Source organism: Loxodonta africana, chromosome 12 (genome assembly GCF_030014295.1).
Source record: "Loxodonta africana isolate mLoxAfr1 chromosome 12, mLoxAfr1.hap2, whole genome shotgun sequence".
NCBI classification, from domain to species: domain Eukaryota; kingdom Metazoa; phylum Chordata; class Mammalia; order Proboscidea; family Elephantidae; genus Loxodonta; species Loxodonta africana.
In genome coordinates this window covers 106,206,463-106,228,133 of record NC_087353.1, presented here as the reverse complement: position 1 = coordinate 106,228,133, position 21,671 = coordinate 106,206,463, and the positions used below count along the sequence as shown (strand labels likewise).

General features: G+C 41.0%; 1 protein-coding gene across 3 annotated transcripts in view; it reads right to left on the bottom strand.

The window, feature by feature from the left end:
- The window catches only part of BAZ1B (bromodomain adjacent to zinc finger domain 1B), an 85,092-nt gene that overhangs the window by 43,431 nt on the left and 19,990 nt on the right, over positions 1 to 21,671 (bottom strand). For 2 of the 3 annotated variants that reach the window (XM_064296125.1, XM_064296126.1), the window contains exons 4-6: positions 12,759 to 12,945; positions 3,835 to 3,956; positions 269 to 466 (exon numbers count right to left, since the gene is read on the bottom strand). In XM_064296125.1, coding sequence (XP_064152195.1) covers positions 269 to 466; positions 3,835 to 3,956; positions 12,759 to 12,945 — 507 coding nt within the window. The remainder of the gene's footprint in view (positions 1 to 268; positions 467 to 3,834; positions 3,957 to 12,758; positions 12,946 to 21,671) is intronic. The other variant, XM_064296127.1, reaches the window with a different exon arrangement.

Below are 21,671 nucleotides of genomic sequence, written 5' to 3'. Positions count from 1 at the left end.
GCAGAAAAGCACATGTATATAATTCTTTTTTTTTTTTTAATTATGCAAACATAGTAAAAAAAATACTGAAACTGAACTAGGGGAGATATACATGTCTCCCTCCCCTGTGACAACCTACATAAAATAGAAATGTCTGGAAAATCTTAAATTCATTATATGACGTAGAGTTCAAAATCTGCTACCCATCTGATTCTTCTAGAGCCAATGGAGAAAATAAACTCATCAGAAACGCTCCATCCTGCTGTGTAAAAATTAACAGTGAGCTTACCTTGTAGGGATCCAGTAAAAAGTCACTGAACTTGCTAGGCAGGGAATATTTCTTCACCAAGTCGTCTTCCACCACCCAAGGTGCATTTTCACCAGTACCAGCCCGCAAGGCGTTATGCCGTATGAAGTATCGCAGTATCTCCTTATTTGGTGGACGCTCTGTACGAATCAAGCTGTCTGCTGGCACATTGCTGACGATCTGTACAAACAAGTATAAAAAACTCAATCATTAAGAACAAAAATGCATGTTTTTCCCAGAAAAATTACAACACCATCTATAAACAGAGCCATAAAACAGAAGAATAATGTTCAGAGATAGAATGTAAATTTAAAGATACACCTAGGCAGTTTGTCCATATGTACCTGAAGTTCTAAACGCGTACACCCTTTCACCCTTTAACCAGCAATTCCCACTGTAACACTTCATCTTAGGTAAATGGATAAAGACATCATCAACGGCTTATAATGGAAAAAAATGGGGGGGGGGGGGAATTACCTAAAGGTACAATAGTAAAAGACTGATTTTAAAATTAAAATACATCCACATATGGAACACTATGCAGCCATAAAAAAAAAAAATGTTTTTCAATCAATCAAATTCATCAGAATTATCTAAGGTGCTGGGCCTCATCCCAAATTTACTGAATCAGAAGAATCTCTGAGTCTGTGAATCCACTTTTTTTTTTTTTTTAAGTTATGGAATAAGATTTTCAAACTTTTTTACTAAAATATAATACATATACAGGAAAGTGCCCATATAAGTTCAATGAATTTTCTGGAACTAAATACATCCATGTAACCAAACTCAGATCAAGAAAGAAACATGACCAGGACTCCAGAAACCTCTGTACCCACTTTCAGTCTCTAATCCCCCAAAAGTAACCTCAGATAGCACAGCAGTTAAAGCGCTCAGCTGCTAACCAAAAGGTTGGTGGCTCAAACTCACCAGCTGCTCCAGGGCAGAAAGATGTGGCAGTCTGCTTCTGTTAAGGTTTGCAGCCTTAGAAACCCTGTGGGGCAGTTCTCCTCTGTCCTACAGGGTCACTATGAGCCAGAATCAACTCGATGGCAACGAGTTGTTGTTTTGTTTTGTTTTTTTAATTATCCCGACTTCTAATAGCATAAATTCATTTTGCATGTTCATGTTCTCAATATGAATAGAATCATACATAATGCGCTCCTGTGTGTCTGGCTTCTTTTGGTCAACAGTGTGTCCCTGCAGTTCTTTTTTGTTACAGGGAATCTACATTTTTAATAAATTCCCCTGGTGACTATAATACACGCTACAATCTGAGACAGTGGTTTAGAAGAAAATTTATTCACTAAACAGTAATTTAAGTCATGTTAAGAGCTAACTGCCATTAACCACATCTATATTCATCAATTATTGTCTCTGAATGTGAAATATGAGATCATTACTTTTTTCTTATTTATATTTTCTGTCTTCCTATAACCAATATCTACTATCTGTGAACAAAACGATTTACACTTATCAATAAGAATAATATGAACAATAATTAGGGAAGTGGTTGAGACTTCCTAGCAATATGCTTTAACTAGCTACCTTAATGAATTGGAAGTAAGAAACTTAGAGAAAAATTGTGTTTACCGCACCCAATATTCCAATACAAAGAATTCGAAGGATCCAGCCATGTTTTCAGATCATGGACTATTAAAGTAAATTACTCAGAATGGAGTATGATGTCAACATTCTGAAGTACGAGAAAACAATATTCTAAAAGGCAAAAGATCTACGCTACTAACCCTAACCCCCTCTGAGTGCCAGCTTATAAAAGAGAAGGACAGACGCAGAAACAATCACATACAGGTGAAGACAGCATCTGGGGATCTGTCTACAAGCCAAGAAATGCCTGGATCGGTCCGAATCTGAAAGGACAGCAAAGGACCTGCCTGTGTCGCTCACAGAGCAGGAGCAGAGCTCTGATGCCCTGAATTTGGACATCTAGCCTCCAGAACAGTAAGACAGTAAATTCCTGTTCTTTAAATCCCACCCCCCTCCCCGCCCCCCGCAAAAAAGATCTGGGCTATAACCCTTCCAATCCCAATCACTAGATTAGGAAATTTGGTAGGGTTATTAAACTTCTCAGGCTTTAGCTATTTAATCTATAAAAGTTATGTATGAAGACAAAGGTGCAGCTGAATTCCATAACAAGCCCTCCACTCTGCCCTTTTGTTAAAACTAGGATTCTAAACATATGGTACTTAAGTACCTGAAAATAATGTGCAGTAATTCTCAGATGCTAAGATACCACCAATAAAAAACATACATTTTATGTGTCACCAAGAAAAACTTCTCGCCAACTGATTTTAAGACACATTCTGCTTGAAGAAGTGAAGGAAAGAATGCAAACAGGGACCTACACACCCATGTGCACTGCAGCACTTCTCACAACAGCCAAAGGTGGACACGACTGCGATGTCCCTCAGGAGAGGAACGGGTGAACAAGACGAGGTACACACACACAATGCGCCGCTCGGCCGTGACATGTGCCACCGCGTGGACAGACCTTGAAAACACCACGCTGGGACAAATAATGCAGTCGCAAAAGGACAAATATTGTATGATCTCACTTTTATAAAATAAGCAATTATATAGAAACCAAAGATTATTAGTGGTCATCCGGGGTGGGAGGGGGAGAGGGTGAGCTATTGCTTAGGAGGCTCTGAGTTTATGTTAATGGTGGTGGGATGATTTGGGAAGGATGGCAAGAATGCAGAACTTGAAAAAATGTCATCAATATTACTGAATTATACATGTACAAATTGTTGAGATGATATGTTTTGTTATGTATACTTTCACCATAATAATTTTTTTTTTTTTAATTAAAAAAAAAGAAAGGAAAACTGGCCACACACAAGCTTATTTTTGATGGGGAAAAAAATATATATCCTGATTTTAGACATGTTAAAATGTGAAAACTAAACATTTTAGAATCAATAAAACATAGCACTAAGTTACTCTAAAAGGATACTTATTGTTGTAGATTAGAGTTGACTCAACTTTTGAGTATAACTGTATTACAAAGGGTTCTACTTTTTAATGGAAAGAAATATTTTCCCAAGAAGTCTATAACTACTGAGAATAGATTCTTATTCTGCAAACAAACTGAGTTTCAAGCTCAAATGTAAATTACTCTTAAAACGAAAACCTGTTGCCATCAAGTCAATTCTGCCTCTACAGGACAGGACACAGGATTTCCAAGGCTGTAGTCTTCTTCAGTGGAAACACACTGCCACATATTTCTCCACAAATAGTGTTGGTCTGTTCAAATCACCGACCAGTAGCAGTTGAGCACTTAACCGTACTGCCACCAGGGCTCCACCCTAGTAATTTCTATAAAATTGAAAAAAACATGCTATATCTGAGGAAAGAAAATACAATTTAACTTAAAGTCATAATTACTAAACCTAGAAAAACACTGAGTTTGTTGCAGAAAGATGGCATGAACATTCTTCTATGGCACATTACTGCCCAGAAAACCAAGCCTATTATTCTCTAAAACAATACCTACCATGTATAAGGTGTAATGTAAAGTGCCAACTAACCTTATCTTCATTTTGTAGTTTCACATCATATTTGTGAGGAAGAAATTTTGGAGGAGCCCACTTTTTCTCTCCTTTTTTTAGTGAAGTAGGGAGTTTTCGTGGAGATCTACGTGCCCTGTCATCTAGTCAAATCAACAGAAAAGAAAATTAGTAAAAAAAAAATTATTATTATTTTCATTCTATTCATTCATTCATGAACGATAATTTTACTGAACTACTACTCTGCACCACATACTGGGTGATGGGGTACAAAGATGAATCATAAAATCCTTAATCTCAAGGAGCTAAAGCCTGGGGGCAATCAACAAGTAAATTACAATACAACGTAGAAAATGCTACAGAAGTTGGTACAGAAAACACTATGAACAGAGAGAAGAAATACTTAACTTTGCCTGGAAGACAGGCAGGAAAGGCCTAGAAAGGGTATGACTAGTTCAGAGATTGCAAGTAATAAAGCATGAATGGACCTGATGTATAATATATTAAGAAATCAGAATGATCAGATTTAAGCGGAGGCCAGGTTACAAAGGCCCTTGGATAACACTTTAAAAGACTAAAATTCAAATTAAAACTACGATGAGATTCCATCTCACTCCAACAAGGCTGGCATTAATCCAAAAAACACAAAATAATAAATGTTGGAGAGGCTGCGGAGAGACTGGAACTCTTATACACTGCTGGTGGGAATGTAAAATGGTACAACAACTTTGGAAATCTATCTGGCGTTATCTTAAACAGTTAGAAATAGAACTACCATACAACCCAGAAATCCCACTCCTCGGAATATACCCTAGAGAAATAAGAGCCTTCACACAAACAGATATATGCACACCCATGTTTACTGCAGCTCTGTTTACAACAGCAAAAAGCTGGAAGCAACCAAGGTGTCCATCAATGGATGAATGGTTAAATAAATTGTGGTATATCCACACAATGGAATACTACGCATCGATAAAGAACAGTGACGAATCTGTGAAACATTTCATAACATGGAGGAACCTGGAAGGCATTATGCTGAGCGAAATTAGTCAGAGGCAAAAGGACAAATATTGTATAAGACCACTATTATAAGATCTTGAGAAATAGTATAAACTGAGAAGAACACATACTTTTGTGGTTACGAGGCGGGGAGGGAGGGAGGGAGGGAGAGGGTTTTTTACTGATTAGTTAGTAGATAAGAACTGCTTTAGGTGAAAGGAAGGACAATACTTAATACATGGAAGGTCAGCTCAACTGGACTGGACCAAAAGCAAAGAAGTTTCCGGGATAAAATGAACGCTTCAAAGGTCAGCGGAGCAAGGGCGGGGGTTTGGGGACCATGGTTTAAGGGGACTTCTAAGTCAATTGGCAAAATAATTCTATTATGAAAACATTCTGCATCCCATTTTGAAATGTGGCGTCTGGGGTCTTAAATGCTAACAAGCGGCCATCTAAGATGCATCAATTGGTCTCAACCCACCTGGAGCAAAGGAGAATGAAGAACACCAAGGTCACATGATAACTAAGAGCCCAAGAGACAGAAAGGGCCACATGAACCAGAGACCTACATCATCCTGAGACCAGAAGAACTAGATGGTGCCCGGCCACACTCGAGGACTGCCCTGACAGGGAGCACAACAGAGAACCCCCGAGGGAGCAGGAGATCAGTGGGATGCAGACCCCAAATTCTCATAAAAAGACCATACTTAATGGTCTGACTGAGACTAGAGGAATCCCGGCGGTCATGGTCCCCAAACCTGTTGGCCCAGGACAGGAACCATTCCCGAAGACAACTCATCAGACATGGAAGGGACTGGACAGTGGGTAGGAGAGAGATGCTGATGAAGAGTGAGCTAATTATATCAGGTGGACACTTGAGACTGTGTTGGCATCTCCTGTCTGGAGGGGGGATGGGAGGGTAGAGAGAGTTGGAAGCTGGCAAAATTGTCACGAAAGGAGAGACTGGAAGGGCTGACTCATTAGGGGGAGAGCAAGTGGGAGTATGGAGTAAGGTGTATATAAACTTATATGTGACAGTTTGACCTGATTTGTAAACGTTCACTTGAAGCTCAATAAAAGTTAATAAAAAAAAAGTTAGCATACTATAAAAAAAAAAGACTAAAATTCATCTTGGCACTGAATAAGAGGGATTTTTGAGCTAATTAACTAGACGTTTATCTTGGAAATTTCACTAGTATGAAAAATTAAAAAGAAAACGCTTTCATCAGAAGATGAGACTGAAGATGCAACTCTAAACTCTAAATTTCTGAATTAATGTAACTAAAATGTAGAAGGAAAGAGAGTCACGAAGTATTTAGGAGATAGATTTGGTGAAAAACTAGATGTGGGAATGTTGAAAGGTTTCCCAGTTTTCTGCCTTAGGGACTAAGTAGACAGTGGTATCATTAACCCAGTAAGAGAACTGAGAAAGAATAACAGACTTCTTGTTTATCTGCCTTGCAGAGGCTGCCTAGGGGGCACCCAAGTCTAGCATCCACAGACCTAGAGTTTATGTAAGTCTAACCTAGGCTTGGCAATCAGTCTACAGAGTTAAGAGTTTAAACTCTTAGGCATGAAAGAGAAGCAATAAATGTAGACCAAAAAATGAAAAGGCAAAGAACAGAACCCTATGAAAAAAAAATCAAAGGAATGGCAGATAAAAGAAAAGAGAGACAATATAGATTAAAAAACAGAAAAGTAACAAGAATTATCTTAGGTGAAGCTAAGGACAACACACAATACAGGGCAAGTCAGCACAACTGAACTAAACCAAAAGCTAAGAAGTTTCCTGAACACAACCAAACACTTCAAGGGACAGTGTACCAGGGATGGGGGCCTGGGGACCATGGTTTCAGGTGACATCTAAGTCAACTGGCATAACAATGTTTACTAAGAAAATGTTCTGCATCCCACTTTGGTGAGTGGCATCTGGGGTCTTAAAAGCCAGCAAGAGGCCACCTAAGATGCATCAATTGGTCCCAACCCACCTGGAGCAAAGGAAAATGAAGAACAACAAGGACACAAGGAAAGTATTAGCCCAAGAGACAGAAGGGGCCACATAAACCAGAGATTCTATCAGCCTGAGACCAGAAGAACTAGATGGTGCCTGGCTACCACCAATGACTGCCCTGACAGGGAACACAACAGAGAGTCTCTGGCTAAGCAGGAGAAAAGTGGGGTGCAAACTCAAATTCTGGTTTAAAGAAAAAAAATCAGACTTAATGGTCTAAGACTGGAGGAACCCCAGAAGACTTGGCCCCTGGGCTCTCTGTTAACTCAGAACTACTTTCAGACAAAGAATAGACCAGACTATAAGACATAAAATAATACTCCTGAAGAGTGTGCTTCTTAGTTCAAGTGGATACATGAGACTAAATGGGCAGCTACTGTCAGGAGGTGAGATGAGAAGGCAGAACGGGACAGGAGCTGGACGAACCCGGGGCAGAGAGGAGGAAAGCGCGGTCACATTACAGGGAGAATAACTAGGGTCACATAACAATGTGTATAAATTTCTGTATGAGAAACTAACCTGAGCTATAAACTTTCACCTTAAGGCACAATAAAAAGAAACAGAAAAGTAGTTGGATAACTAGGAGACAGTGGTGTCAAATAAGTTAAAAGATATGAGGGAGATCAACAGCGTTAAATGTAACTGAAAAGTGATACGTGGACCAAGAAGAAATCACTGGATTTGGCAATCAGAAGGTCACCGATAATCTTACTAGGAATAGTTTCGAGAGTAAAACAGGGCCAGAAGTTAGGCTGTAATGGCACAAGGAATAAACTTAGGGTCAGGAAGTAGAGATAACAGGTTCACATTCTCAGCAATCTTGGCTGTGAATGAATAAGGCAGAAGCAGAATCACAGGATCGAGAGAAGATGTGTTGTTTTTGGCACATGGAACTTGCCTATAAGCTAAGAACAACCATTAGAGAGAGGGTTGAAAATACTGTAAGGTAAAATAATAAAGTAACCCAAGTCCTTGAGAAGCTTTGAGGGAATGGAACCGAAAGCACAAATATCTCAGCCAAGAGGAGGAACAGCTCCTTCTAAGACGGAGAAGAGTACACGACTCATCACGAGGAACATTCAATATGACTTCCAAGTTGGAATACAAAGTAAGAGCACAAAGCTGCAAAGTTCCTGCTTGATATATTATTTTCTATGAAGCGGAAGGCAAGGTCATCTAGTGAGAAAGTAGTATTAGCAACATCATACCCCAGTAATTAAAACTTATATTAAGGCACAGAATGTTCTAAAATAGAAGCTAAAGTCTAAAAGTTGGGGTGCTTGGTGTGCAGTGCTTGAAGCATAAAACAAACAACCATAATACGTCACGGGTATTCCAAAGGTCTGATTCTGTAAGAAGTGAAGTGCTAAATGACATCTTCAGCCAACTCCTAATCAAAATGTTCTAACCAACACCGTACAGAGAAATAAAATGACCAAAGATTAAGTCATCATTTAAAAAAATGCTCTAGGAGCCTACTCGGGAGGCGGGGCCAGGATGGTAGAATAGTCAGATGCTTTCTGTGGTCCCTCTTACAATGAAGACCCGGAAAAACAAGTGAATCGATTATATATAGACAATCTAGGAGCCCTGAACATCAAAGGCAAAGTTGAGGAATTGGACTGAGCGGCAGGGGGAGGGAGAGACGGTTCAGAAGCAGCAAGGCGTTGCCAGGCCCGACCCGGAGGGAACCGGCACCCTGCAGGCTGGATCAGCTGGGGTGCACAGCGAGGCAAGCAGTGGTGCTCGGGAGGCGCTTCCCACACTGGGAGAGACCAAGCGGCGGAGGGTCTGTTCAACCCTCCAGAACCAGCGAGAAGCGGCTCTCAATCAGCAAAAGTACATGCATCTAACCTATCGCATGGAGCAAAAAAAAAAAAAGCACCCCTTTGGAAAGGACCTCTCTCCTTTACCTACCCCCTCCCCACTCTGCATCAGGCCTGGGTTGGCTTCAGTGACTACCGCATCCCCTGGGCTTGAAGTAGGACCTGTCGTGTGCCCTGAGCCATCCTCCCAGCTTTGGAGAGGGAACAAATTAACAAACAGGGAAAAAACAATCTGCCAGCTCCCCTAAGCCGGAAACTCAGGGGAGGCGCAGCCCCTCTGCCTAGACACAGGCATTAAGTGGTCCACTGACTCTGAACGCCTTTCACTCCTGCATAGACCTGTGTGGGCCCATTTCAACAGCGTAGGCCCTCATTAGCACAGTACAACAGGGTATATACCTGAAGCCTATTTTCAACTGTATCAGCTATAAGGGGGAGTGGCAGATTTGTGACATTTGACACCGCTCTGCCCATTAAGCAGGGTCCTCACGTACCCGTATCAGGGGCCAGAGGACTGGTGGCTCCACCCACACCACCTCGCCACCCACAAGAGATCCAAGAGAAAGTCGTGCCTCCCAATTCTTACAGCCAACAGCACTAAGTGCCCACAGTCCAGCTCCAAAGCCCACCCACCTACACACTCTAGGGAACAGGGACATGCTTTCCTCCCAGACACTCAGGGGCAGCCGTCAGCTCCCTGAATTGCTCAGTGCATGACCCCCTACTGCAGCTAGATACCTGTGCCTACTCCAATCGCCCCTGCTGTTCTAGAACTGTAGGTGAGAGCCCGCATCACGCACTTGGTGACCAACTACCTGGAGACCTGAGCTGAATCCATACAAGAAAAATAAACAGACTCCTGGGTTCATATACCCAGCAACAACTCAAACCACCTGGTGACAGGACGTGAGAGTTTCAACGGTGCCAATAATTAAACCAGCTCACACAAGCAGCCTATTTGGGCATATCAAAACAAGAGGCTAGGACCCAGTAAGCAAACATAAAATAAATAAATACAATAGTTCTTGATGGCCTGGAGATAACAGTCAACATCAAATCATATAAAGAGGCAGACCATGATGGCTTCAGCAAGCACCCAAAACAAAGAATCAAGAAATCTTCCTGAGGAAGAGAACTTCTTGGAATTACTGGAGGTAGAATTCAAAAGATTAATACGCGAAGCTCTTCAAGAGATCAGGACGGAGATCAGGCAAAATGCAGAACAAACCAAGGAACACACAGACAAAGCAACAGAGAAACTTAAATAGGTAATATGAGAGCATAACGACAAATTTAACAGGCTGCAAGAACCCACAGAGAGACAGCAAACAGAAATCCAAAAGATTAGCAATAAAATTTAAGAATTAGACAACTCAAGTCACAGAAGCAGAATTGAAACAATGGAAGTCAGAATTAGTGAGATTAAAGATAAAGCATTTGACACCAACTTATTTGAGGAAAAATGAGATAAAAATTTTTTTTTGAAAATCGAAGAAACCTAAGAATTATGTGGGGATCTATCAAGAGGAATAACCTATGAGTGACTGGAGTACCAGAATGGGGGGTGGGGGGTAACAGAAAATACAGGGAGAATTGTTGAAGATTTGTTGGCAGAAAACTTCCCTGATATCCTGAAAGATGAGAAAATATCTATCCAAGAAGCTCATCAAACCCCACACAAGGTAGATCTTAAAAGAAGGTCACGCAACCTTGCTTGCTCAAAGTGAAGAGGACTTGAAGCATTTACTGATAAAGACCAAAGACCACAGCCTTCAGTATGGATTACACCTCAACATAAAGAAAACAAAAATTCTCACAACTGGACCAATAAGCAACATCATGATAAACGGAAAAAAGACTGACACTGTCAAGGATTTCATTTTACTTGGACCCACAGTCAAAACCCATGGAAGCAGCAGACAAGAAATCAAGATGCACTGCATTGGGCAAATTGGCCGCTAGAAATTTCTTTAAAGTGTTAAAAATCAAAGATGCCACCCTGAGTACCAAGGTGTACCTGACCCAAGCCATGGTGTTTTCAATCACCTCATATGCGTGCAAAAGCTGGACAATGAATAAGGAAGACTGAAGAAGAATTGACGTAGGGACCTAACTACAACATGCCTGATTGTCCCCCCTCCACGCACGTGTACCAAGAGTCATGCACCGTATAACATCCATTCTAGCAACATCCAACCGTGTATATCTCCATGGCTTTTTTTTTTTTTTAAAACTAGATTATTAGAACACTTTAAATTCTTGTTTGCTAACATTTAACATAGGAAATCATTCTTAACCCCGCAGGTAGAAGCAGGCCCTCTAAGAACAGAGTACAAAATATGGCTTCCACTTTAACCTCTGCATGGCTCCCGCCCCGGGGCACAAACTACCTTCAAAGCTTGGTAACCCAGGCCTTTGCAGTGTCTGGAACCTGATGGGTGCTGGCCTCCAGGACAGCATCCACAGCCTGCTCTGAACTTTGCACCCGGCGCTTGAGATGATAATCAACCAATTTCATGATCACCTTGGCTACATCCCTCTGGGAATAAGGCCGCCCAAATATCAAGATCTCGGCCTTGCCTTTGGGGTCCAACGAACACACGTAGAGAATGGTCTATGTGCACTCGACGTGCAGGACGTACTCTCTGCTCAGATAGAAGATGGCTCCCACCTGCCATGACTTGAGGTGAACCCTATAAGGTATATAGTATGGTGTTCGCACTAAGTACAAATCACATAACGTCCTGTCCCACAGAACGTATCGTGGACATTAAGCGATGCGTGACCGTATGTTTTACTTTAAGAAAAAGGAATAACAGGCTTCCTATGCCCTCTTGAGTAGCTAGGAGTGTTCACATAGATTTCTAAGCAACTAGAGGTACAGGTAGTCTATTCCGACGACTCCATCATAAGTTGGTTCTGACGGAAGTTGAATATCCTGTTTTTTGGTTTTTTTTAGTTTTTATTATTATTGCCTTTTATTATCAGTATCTTTATAAATCATAACATTGAACAACAGCGAGTGAACATCTGAGAATAACATCAGCAAATTACAGGCTGCAATATCGTCTGTAATACATATTACTAACAATAAGATTTACAAAACAAGAGACGGTCATTAAGTGTGGTTTGTGTAACTTGAATGTCATAAGTCAGGGACTACCTATAATGACTTTATGATTGTCTCGTTTAGGAAGATTTAAGTCGTAGTTCACTTTGTGGAACTTCTGGTAGTTTTCTGAATCACTAATGAACAAAACCATGACTAGCTGCAAAACACAATTATAAATTTAGTTGCTTGTTGTTAGTTGCCTTCTAGTTTGTTTCAGACTCATGGCAACCTTATATGTACATAAAGAAAAGTTGCCCAGGCCTGCACCATCTGCCAGTACTGTATCGGACGATATTCTGTAATCTATAAGGTTTATGCTGGCTAACTTTTGGAAGTAGATCACCAGACTTTTCTTCCTAGTTTGTCTTAGTCTGGAAGATCCAATGTGTTACGGATTAAACTGTGTTCCCCAAAAAAGCGTTGTACATCCTAACCCCCATACCTGTGGGTACAATCCCATTTGGGAATAAGTTTTCTTTGTTATGCTAATGAGACAGTATTAATACAGTGCAGATGTGACATCCACCTTTTTTGAGAAATAAAAGAGATTAAACAAGCAAGTGAGTAGCAGAGACAGGGGAAGACAAACACCACATCACATGAAGATCGCCAAGTCAAGGAATAGAAGCTGAAGAGACAAGGACCTTCCCCCAGAGCCAACAGAGAGAAAGGCTTCCTCTAGAAATGGAGCCTTGATTTCAGACTTCTAGCCTCTAAAACTGTGAGAAAATGTTTGTTAAAGCCACCCACTTGTGGTATTTCTGTTACAGTAGCACTAGATAACTAAGACAGACGAGATCTGATTAACACGGGTAACCCTGCTGATATCTGAAACACCAATGACACAGCTTCTAGTATCACAGCAACATGCCAACCATCACAGTACAAAAAGATGACAAAACTCGATTACAAATTCAGTTGTTAGAGAACTTTAACAGATTCACATACAATGAACAGGGTCTCCTAACTCAGTAAGGAAAGCTAGCATCATACATACTCATACTTTCTCTCCTTCCTTCATCCTCTTTTAGAGCTGCTTCCTTCTTCTGATGGTCGTGAGCAATTTGACTGGAATTCTCTTTGTCACTCGATGGAGAATCACAGGCACCAGCAGACTTCCCCTCAGCGGCCTCCAAAGGGTGAATCTTCACGACCTTCACCTTGAGCATTTTTTCCTTCCTAACCTGTTAGGACGATAGGAGAAATCAGAGACAATAAATAAGAACTGAAGACCTAAATATGAGGTTTACAAAGAACAGACTACAGGTTACAATGTAGGTCTATATGAGCTAATACACATTCCACCTAACATGAAAAAACTTCACTAAAACTCTAACACAGCCAAGTACAGTGATTTTTCCAACTTTATCTCTCAGACTCCTAGGTTGAAATCTGGTATCTTAAAAAGTCAAATAATCAGTCTGGTTCAAAATTCATTGCTGTACCAATTTATATACTAATTTATGTACTAACGTTCAAGGCCAAATGCTAACCAGTACACTAGCAATGAGACTGAAATATGCATAAATACGGTTCAAGAATATTCAATTTAAAGAAAAGTTAACTATACACATGGATAGCCCATCGTTCCAGCACCATCTGAAGACTATCCTTCACACATCTCTACAAAAAAATCATAAGTGTGTGTGCGTGTGTGTGTGTGTGTGTATAGGTGTGAGCGGGTCTGTTTACGATGCTATCCTGTTCCACTGATCTGTCTTTTTGGTCTGTTTGTTTGTTGTGTTCGATTATCTTTACCTACCTTGATTTTCTGAAACTTTAAAATAAGTTTTGAAATCAGACAATATTAAATCTCTAACTTTGTTCTTTTTCAAAATTGTTTTGGATATTTCAGGTTCTTTGCATTTCTAAATTAATTTTACATCAGCTTGGCAAAACCAGTTGCCATCAAGTGGATCCCAACTCATGACGATCCTACATTTGTCAAGAGTAGAACTATGCTCCATGGGATTTTCAATGGCTGATTTTCCGAAGCAGACTGCCTAGGCCTTTCTTCTGAGGTGCCTCTGGGTAGACTCAAACTTCCAACCTCTTGGTTAGCAGCCAAGCCCATAACCATTTGCACGACCCAGGGGCTCCAATCAGCTTGATGATTCCTACAAAAAACACTGCTGCGATTTTAATGGAATTGTGTTGAATCTAGGGATTAGTTTGGGAGAAATGATATCTTAACAATAATGAATCATCTGACCCGTGAACAAGGTATAACTCTCCATTTATTTAGGCCTTAAGGAGCCCTGGTGGTGCAGTGGCTAAGCACTTAGCCGCTAACTGAAAGGTTGGCAGTTTGAGCCCACCAACCGCTCTGCAGGAGGAAATACCTGGGGATCTACTCCCGTAAGGTTACAGCCTAGGAGACCCTACAGGGCAGTTCTGCTCCGTTACATGGGGTCACTATTGAGTCGCAATCAGCTCGACGGCACACACAACAGTAATTTAGGCCTTTAATTTTTCTCAGCAATGTTTTATAATTTAATGTACAAGTATTGCACATCTTTTGTCAGATTTATCTCTAAGTATTTTATATTTTTTATGCTATTGTAAATGGTACTGACTTTTTTCATTTTAATTTGTTTGCTGCTACCCATTTACCCCATCGTTGAGGAGTAGCCTGAGACTCGTAAAACCAAAACCAAACCCACTGCTGTCAAGTTGATTCCGACTCACAGCGACCCTAAAGGACAGAGTAGAACTGCCCCATAGGGTTTCCAAAAGTGGCTGGTCAATTCAAACTGCCAGCCTTACGGCTGGCAGCCGCATTTTTTAACCACTGCGCCAACTGCAAGCACACAGAAATACAACTGATTTTTGTATACTGAGCCACCCTGCTTAACTCAATTAGTTCTAGGAGCTTTGTTTTATAGATTCCGTGAGATTCTTTACATAGACATTCTTCCTTTCCAACGTGGATGCTTTTTATTTCCTTCTCTTGCCAAAATGCACTGGCCAGAATCTCCAGTACAATGTTAAATAGAGTGAAGAGAGCAGGCATTTACTCTTTTACATTAGGTCTGATGTTAGCTGGAGGTTATTTTGTAGGTGCCCTTTACCAAGTTCAGGAGGTTTCTATTTGTAGTTTGCTGAGATTTATTCAGAATTGCTTTCACTGAAATGATCGTATAGCTTTCCCTTTTATTAGTATGGAAAATTATATTGACTTACAAATGTTAAACCAACCTTGTACTCCTGGGATAAACCCCACTTAGTCAAGATGTATTATCCTGTTAATACAGTATGGGATTTCGTTTGCTAAAATTTTAGAACTTTTACATCTATTTTCATGAGAGATATTGGTCTGTAGTTTTTTTCATATATGGTTTTGGTATTAGGGTAATCCCAATCTTATAAAGGAGCCCTGGTGGCACAGTGGTTAAGAGCTTGGCTGCTAACCAAAAGGTCGGCAGTTTGAATCCACCAACTGCTCCTTGAAAATCCTATACGGCTGTTCTACTTTGTTGTGTAGGGTCACTATGACTTGCAATCAACTCCATGACAACAGGTTTGGTTCTGTTCAGCCTCATAAAATGAGTTACTAAGTATTCCTTCCTATTCTATTTTCTGGAAGAGTTTATACAGAACTGGTATTATTTCTTCCTTAAATGTTTGGTCGAATTCACAAGTAAAGATTATCTGGGACTGGAGGGTTTTTTGTAGGAATATTTTTAACTACAAATTCAACTCCTTCGTAGATAAACAGGGCGACTAAATTTTCTGTTTCTTGAGTAAGCTTTGGTAATGACTTTTTTTTGATCCTTATAAATTTTATCCTACTTTATCTTTCTTGTGAGTTCCTGGGTAGTGCGAACAGTTAAGGGTTTCACTACTAACCAAAAGACTGGCAGCTCAAACCCACCCAGAGGGGCCCTGGAAGAAAAGCCTGAAATCTGCTTCCTTGAAGACCACACAGGGCACAGTTCTACTCTGCAACACATGGGGTTGACAAGGGTCAAAACTGATTCAATGGCAAGTGGTTTGGTTTTATCTTTCTTGTAAGAGGCCTGTACCATATTTTCACACAAATAACGCATGCCTCCTACGTTTGTTTGCCAGCTATGGTTACCCACTACGAGGTAGGTATTTTCATATGGACAGTATGCTATTTTTTTTTTTTTTAAACAGGAACACGTTAAAAAAAATTTGCATAGCAATGCTTATAAAAATACCTTGCAGGGGACGGATACAGTTGACAAGCAAACCTAAGAGGAGAGCATTATTTGCCTAAAAATACGGTAGTGAGGTCTTGTATTTTTATTCAGTCTGACAATCTTTATCTTCCAACTGAAATGTTTAGACCATTTATGTTTAATATGATTGCTGATATGGTGAGGTTATTTATTTTCCATTTGGCTTCATTAAAACTAAACACTTCTGCTCTTCAAAAAACAGTTAAGAGAATAAAAGTCAAGCTATAGTCTGAGAGAGAATATCTGCCAAGCACGTATCTGATGAGGGACTTATATCCAGAATATATCAAAAACTCTCAAAGCTTAAAAATAAAAAAACAATTTTTATAACGGGCAAAGACTTGAATAGACACTTACAAAGAACACATAAATACAGTCACACATTGCTTAACTTCCACCACACGTTCCGTGAGATAGAACCTTATGTGATCTGGACGTTATACAAACACCTGGGTCTGCAAGACTCCCAAGCGCATGGGCTGAGGCAGCTCCCACTGTGGGCTCCTCAGGGGAGCATGCAGCCGCAGCCCGTGAAGATCATAGCGGGGAGGCTCCACCACAGGCCAGGGCGGCAGAGAAACGGTCTCAGCGACCCGGTGCCCCCGCCCTGACCAGGCCGGCAATGCCTGCTGACCTTGGGCACTTGGGAGCAGGATCTGGTGCCCACTCCTCTCAACGGCAGAGGCACCTCTTCCCACAGGTGGGGAGCAGTGGGACAGGCTCACTGCCAAGTTGGGCTGTGGGCATCCCCCCGAGGGCACACACCAGACCAGGGACTTCCATGTGGTTCGATATTGCCTGGACAGACGTTATGTGGTGCATAACTGTGTACGGACAGCAACAAGCACATGAGAAGATGCTCAATATTGTTAGTCGTTAGGGAAATGCCAACTAAAACCACATGAGACACCACAATTCACCTCTCAGAACAGCTAAGATGTGTTGGCACAGATACAAAGGAACTGGAACTTTCAGACAGTGACGGTGGGAACATGAAATAGCATAATCATGTCAGAGAACAGTCTGGCAGTTTCTTCAGAAGTTACACCCATGTCATTACTCAAAAAAGAGGCATGTGTACATCCAGAGGCTGTACATGAATACTCACAACAGCTCTATTTCTAGAAGTCAAAGCAATCCCCGTGTCCACCAACTGGTGAAGGAATAAACAAACTGTGGTGTACACATTGTTACAGACGTGTGCAGAGTATCTTCCTTCTGCCACTCCAAATCCCTCTCCTGTCTCCTCTTCCTGGCTCTGTGCTTAAGCATGAAGACCTTTATGACCTACAGCAAAGTGCTCCCTTGTGCTCTAGATTTTGGTTGGGTTCAACCCACAGGAAGCATCAGCAGAAAATCAGAAGGTGGAAGAAGAGTGAGGCTTGGGTATTTATTCCCCTGGCTGCCTGCCTAACAGACTGGTTATATCTCGCTATCAAAGTACTTTTCCATAACTGTGGCTACTTTGTCATGGTTCCAGTATCCACTCCCTACCCTAGTTCCCTTGGGGTTTACAAGTGGTAATACCTCTCTAGTGCTGATGCCCCTGGGGAACTTAGCCTTTCCTGTTAAGTTTTCCTTGACCTTGATCAGATTGTTGTCAGTTGTCAACACTCTTTTTATTAAACTCAATTCAATTACACCATGAGTGTGCCATCTGTTTTCTTGCCAGGATACTGACTGTTATAAAGTGTGTGATTAAAACCCACGGATATATTCTACAGATTCACAAATAACAAAGAAGTATCTGGGAGATACGGGAGTCAGAGTGAATTAGTGCAAGAACAGGGACTCTGGAACAAGAGTTTGAATCCTGGTCCCATCATTTACTGGCTATATATGACTAGCACATACTGTTGGTGGACTATCTAAGCCATTCCCCTCCCTCTTCTTCCTCGCCAGCTTGCCTTTTTTGGGGCTTAAACATCAGATACTCACGTTCTTAGCCACCCTGCAGCTAAGGGTGGCTGGCCATGTAAATCAAGGTCTAGCCATTAACTCATGGGGGTCAAGGTCTGTGGTGTGTGTAGGGGGGAGGGAGGTGCTTCTGTTAGATTTTCCTGCCCTGCTTAGATTGTTCTTAAGTGCCAATGAGTCGGTTCCAACTCACAGCAACCCTATGTACAACAGAATGAAACACTGTTCAGTCCTGCACCATTCTCACAATAGTTGCTATGTTTGAGCCCACGGTTGCAGCCACTATGTCAAACCATCTCATCAAGGGTCTTCTTTTTCACTGACTCTCGCCTTACCAAACAAGATGTTCTTTTACAGAGACTGGTCCCTCCTGATAACATGTCCAAAATACATAAGAAGTCTCACCATTTTCTCTTCTAAGGACCACTCTGCTGTACTTCTTCCATGAGAGACTTATTCATTCTGGCAGTCCATGGCATACTCAATATTCTTGGCCAACAACATAATTGAAAGGCACTAATTCTCCTCTGGTCTTCCTCACTCACTGTGCAGTTTTTACATGTATATGAGGTAACTGAAAACATCACGGCTTGGGTCAAGCAGATATGCCCAATGCAATATGTCATGTGATTTTTTGACTGCTGCTTCCGTGGGCGTTGACTGTAAATTCAAGAAAATGAAATCTTTAACAACTTCAGTAAATTTTCTCCGTTTAGCAGGATGTTGCTTACTGGTCCAGTTGTGATGATTTCTGTTTTCTTCACACTGAGGTGTAATCCATACTGAAGGCTGTGGTCTTTCATCTTTATCAGTAAGCACTTCAAGCCCTCTTTGCTTTAAGCAAGCAACGTTATGTCATCTGCATATCGAAGTTATTAATGAGCCTTCCTTCAATCCTGGTGCTGCATTCTTCTTCATATAGTCTAGCTTCTCAGATTATTTGCTCAGCATACAGACTAAGTATGGTAAAAGGACATAACCCTTCCTGATTTTAAACCACACAGTATCCCCTCGTTTTGTTCAAACAACTGCCTCTTGGTCTGTGTACAGGTTCCACACGAGCACAATTAGATGTTCTGGAATTCCCATTCTTTGCAATGTTATCCATGATTTTTTATGATCCACACAGTCAAATGGCTTTGTGTAGTCAATAAAACACAGGTAAACATCCTCCTGGTAGTCTCTGGTTTCAGCCAAGATTCAGCTGACATCGGCAATGATATTCCTCATTCCACATCCTCATCGGAATCAGCTTGAATTTCTGGCAGTTCCCTGTCGGTGTAATGCTGCAACCATTTTTTAATTTTCTTCAGAAAATTTTGCTTACATGTAATATTAATGATATTGTTCACTAATTTCCTCAATGTCAGATCACCTTTCTTTGGAATGGGCACAAATACGGATCTCTTCCAGTCGGCTGGCCAGGTAGCTGCCTCTCAAATTTCTAGGCATAGACGAGTGAGCACCTCCAGTGCTACCTCCATTTGTTGAAACATCTCAATTGGTGTTCCGTCACTTCCTGGAGCCTTGTTTTTTGCCAATACCATCAGCACAACTTGGAATTCTTCCAATATCATTGGTTCTTGTCTATAAGCTACCTCCTGAAATGGCTGAATATCAACCAATTCTTTTTGGTACAGTGACTCTGTGTATTCCTTCCATCTTCTTTTGATGCTTCCTACATAGATGAATATTTTGCCCATAGAATCCTTCAAAATTGCAACTCGAGGCTTGAATTTTTCCTTCAGTTCTTTCAGCTTTGGAAATGCCAAACATGTTCTTCCCTTTTGGTTTTCTATCTCCAGGTCTTTGCACGTTTCATTATAATACTCTGTCTTCCGGCTGCCTTGGAAATCTTCTGTTCAGCTATTCATCATTTCTTCCAAACTCTTCAGCTACTCTGCGTTCAAGAGCAACATTCAGAGTCTCTTCTGACATCTATTTTAGTCTTTTTTTTTTTCTTTCCTGTCTTTTTATGACCTTTTGCTTTCTTCATATATGATGTCCTTGATGTCATCCACAACTCGTCTGGTCTTCTATTACTAAATGCATCAAATCTCTTCTTGAGATGGTCTGTAAATTCAGGCGGATATGCTTAAGGTCATACTTTGGCTCTCGTGGACTTGTTTTAATTTTCTTCAGCTTCACTTAACTTGCATATGAGTACTGATGGTCTATTTCACAGTCAGCCCCTGACCTTGTTCTGACCAATGACACTGAGCTTTTCCACTGTCTCTTTCCACAGATGTAGTCAATTTGATTCCTATGTTTTCTGTTTGGTGAGGTCCACATGTATAGTCGCTGTTTATGATTTGAAAAAAGGTATCTGCAATGAAGACATCGTTGGTCTTGCAGAATTCTACTATGGGATCTCCGGCATCATTTCTATCACCAAGGCCATATTTTCCAACTACTGATCCTTCTTGTTTCCGACTTTCACATTCCAATCACCTATAATTATCAATGTATCCTGAGAGCATGTTCCATCGATTTCAGACTGCAGAAGACGGTAAAAATCTTCAACTTCCTCATCTTTGGCACTAGTGGTTGATGCATAAATTTAATAGTCATATTAACTAGTCCTCCTTGTAGGCATATGGATATTATCCTATCACCGACAGCGTAGATCTCGAAATGTTCTTTTTGAAGATGAATGTGACGTCATCCTTCTTCAATTTGTCATTCCCAGCATAGTAGAACATATGACTGTCCGATTCAAAACAGCCAATACCAGTCCATTTCAGCTCACTAATGCCTAGAATATTGCTATCTTTACCTTTATCCAGTTCATTTCATTTTTGACATTTTCCAGATTCATAAATTTTACATTCCACGTTCTGATTATCAACGTATGTTTACAGCTGTTTCTTCTCATCTTCAGTCATTCTACATCAGCAAATGGAGGTCCTGAAAGCTTGACTCCATCCACGTCATTAGGGTCAACTCTCCTTTGAGGAGGCAGCTCTTCCCCAGTCACATTTTGCATGCCTTCCAACCTGAGGGGCTCATCTTCTGGCACTGTATCAGATAATGTTCTGCTGCTACTCATAATGTTTTCACTGGCCAGTTTTTTCAGCAGAAGACTACAAGGTCCTCTACCTAGTCTGTCTTAGTCTGGAAGCTCCCTGAAACCTATCTACCATGGGTGATCCTGCTGGTATTTGAAATACCACTGGCACAGCTCCCAGGATCACAGCAACAAGCCAGCTACCACAGTACGACAAATGACAGATGTGCAGAGGCCTACTTACATGAGCACTTCAAAACCTCACAACCATAAGGTGACAAACCTAAGGATCAAAACAACACACTGAGAACTGCAGAGTCTAGGTTCCTCGACGATATCATTCAGCTGCTATACCGAACTTGGGATTGCCTACCTCATTACTTACTATGTGAGATAATCAAGTGTCCCCTTATTGCTTAAGGCAGTGCTACTCCACGTGTTGTCCCAGTATGACAGCATTATCACCCTAGGACCTACCCTAGAACTTCTGAGCCAAACTCTCAGGGGACAGTATCCAAGGATGTATTTTCACAAGCTTTAGTGATTTTCATTTAGGTTAAAGTTTTCGAAGTATCGGCCACAGTCAGATATTTCATTACTTACAGCTGAGAGCACTCTTAACTAGATACATTATATAAAGCTGAACAAGCTAATTGAATATCTGAGTCTGTTTACCACCTCAAGATTTCTGTGTATATTCTTCAAGATATTATGTAAAGCAACTAGCACTATATCCGATATAGACAGATATTTAACAAATGTTCGTTCCCTTCCTCCTGAA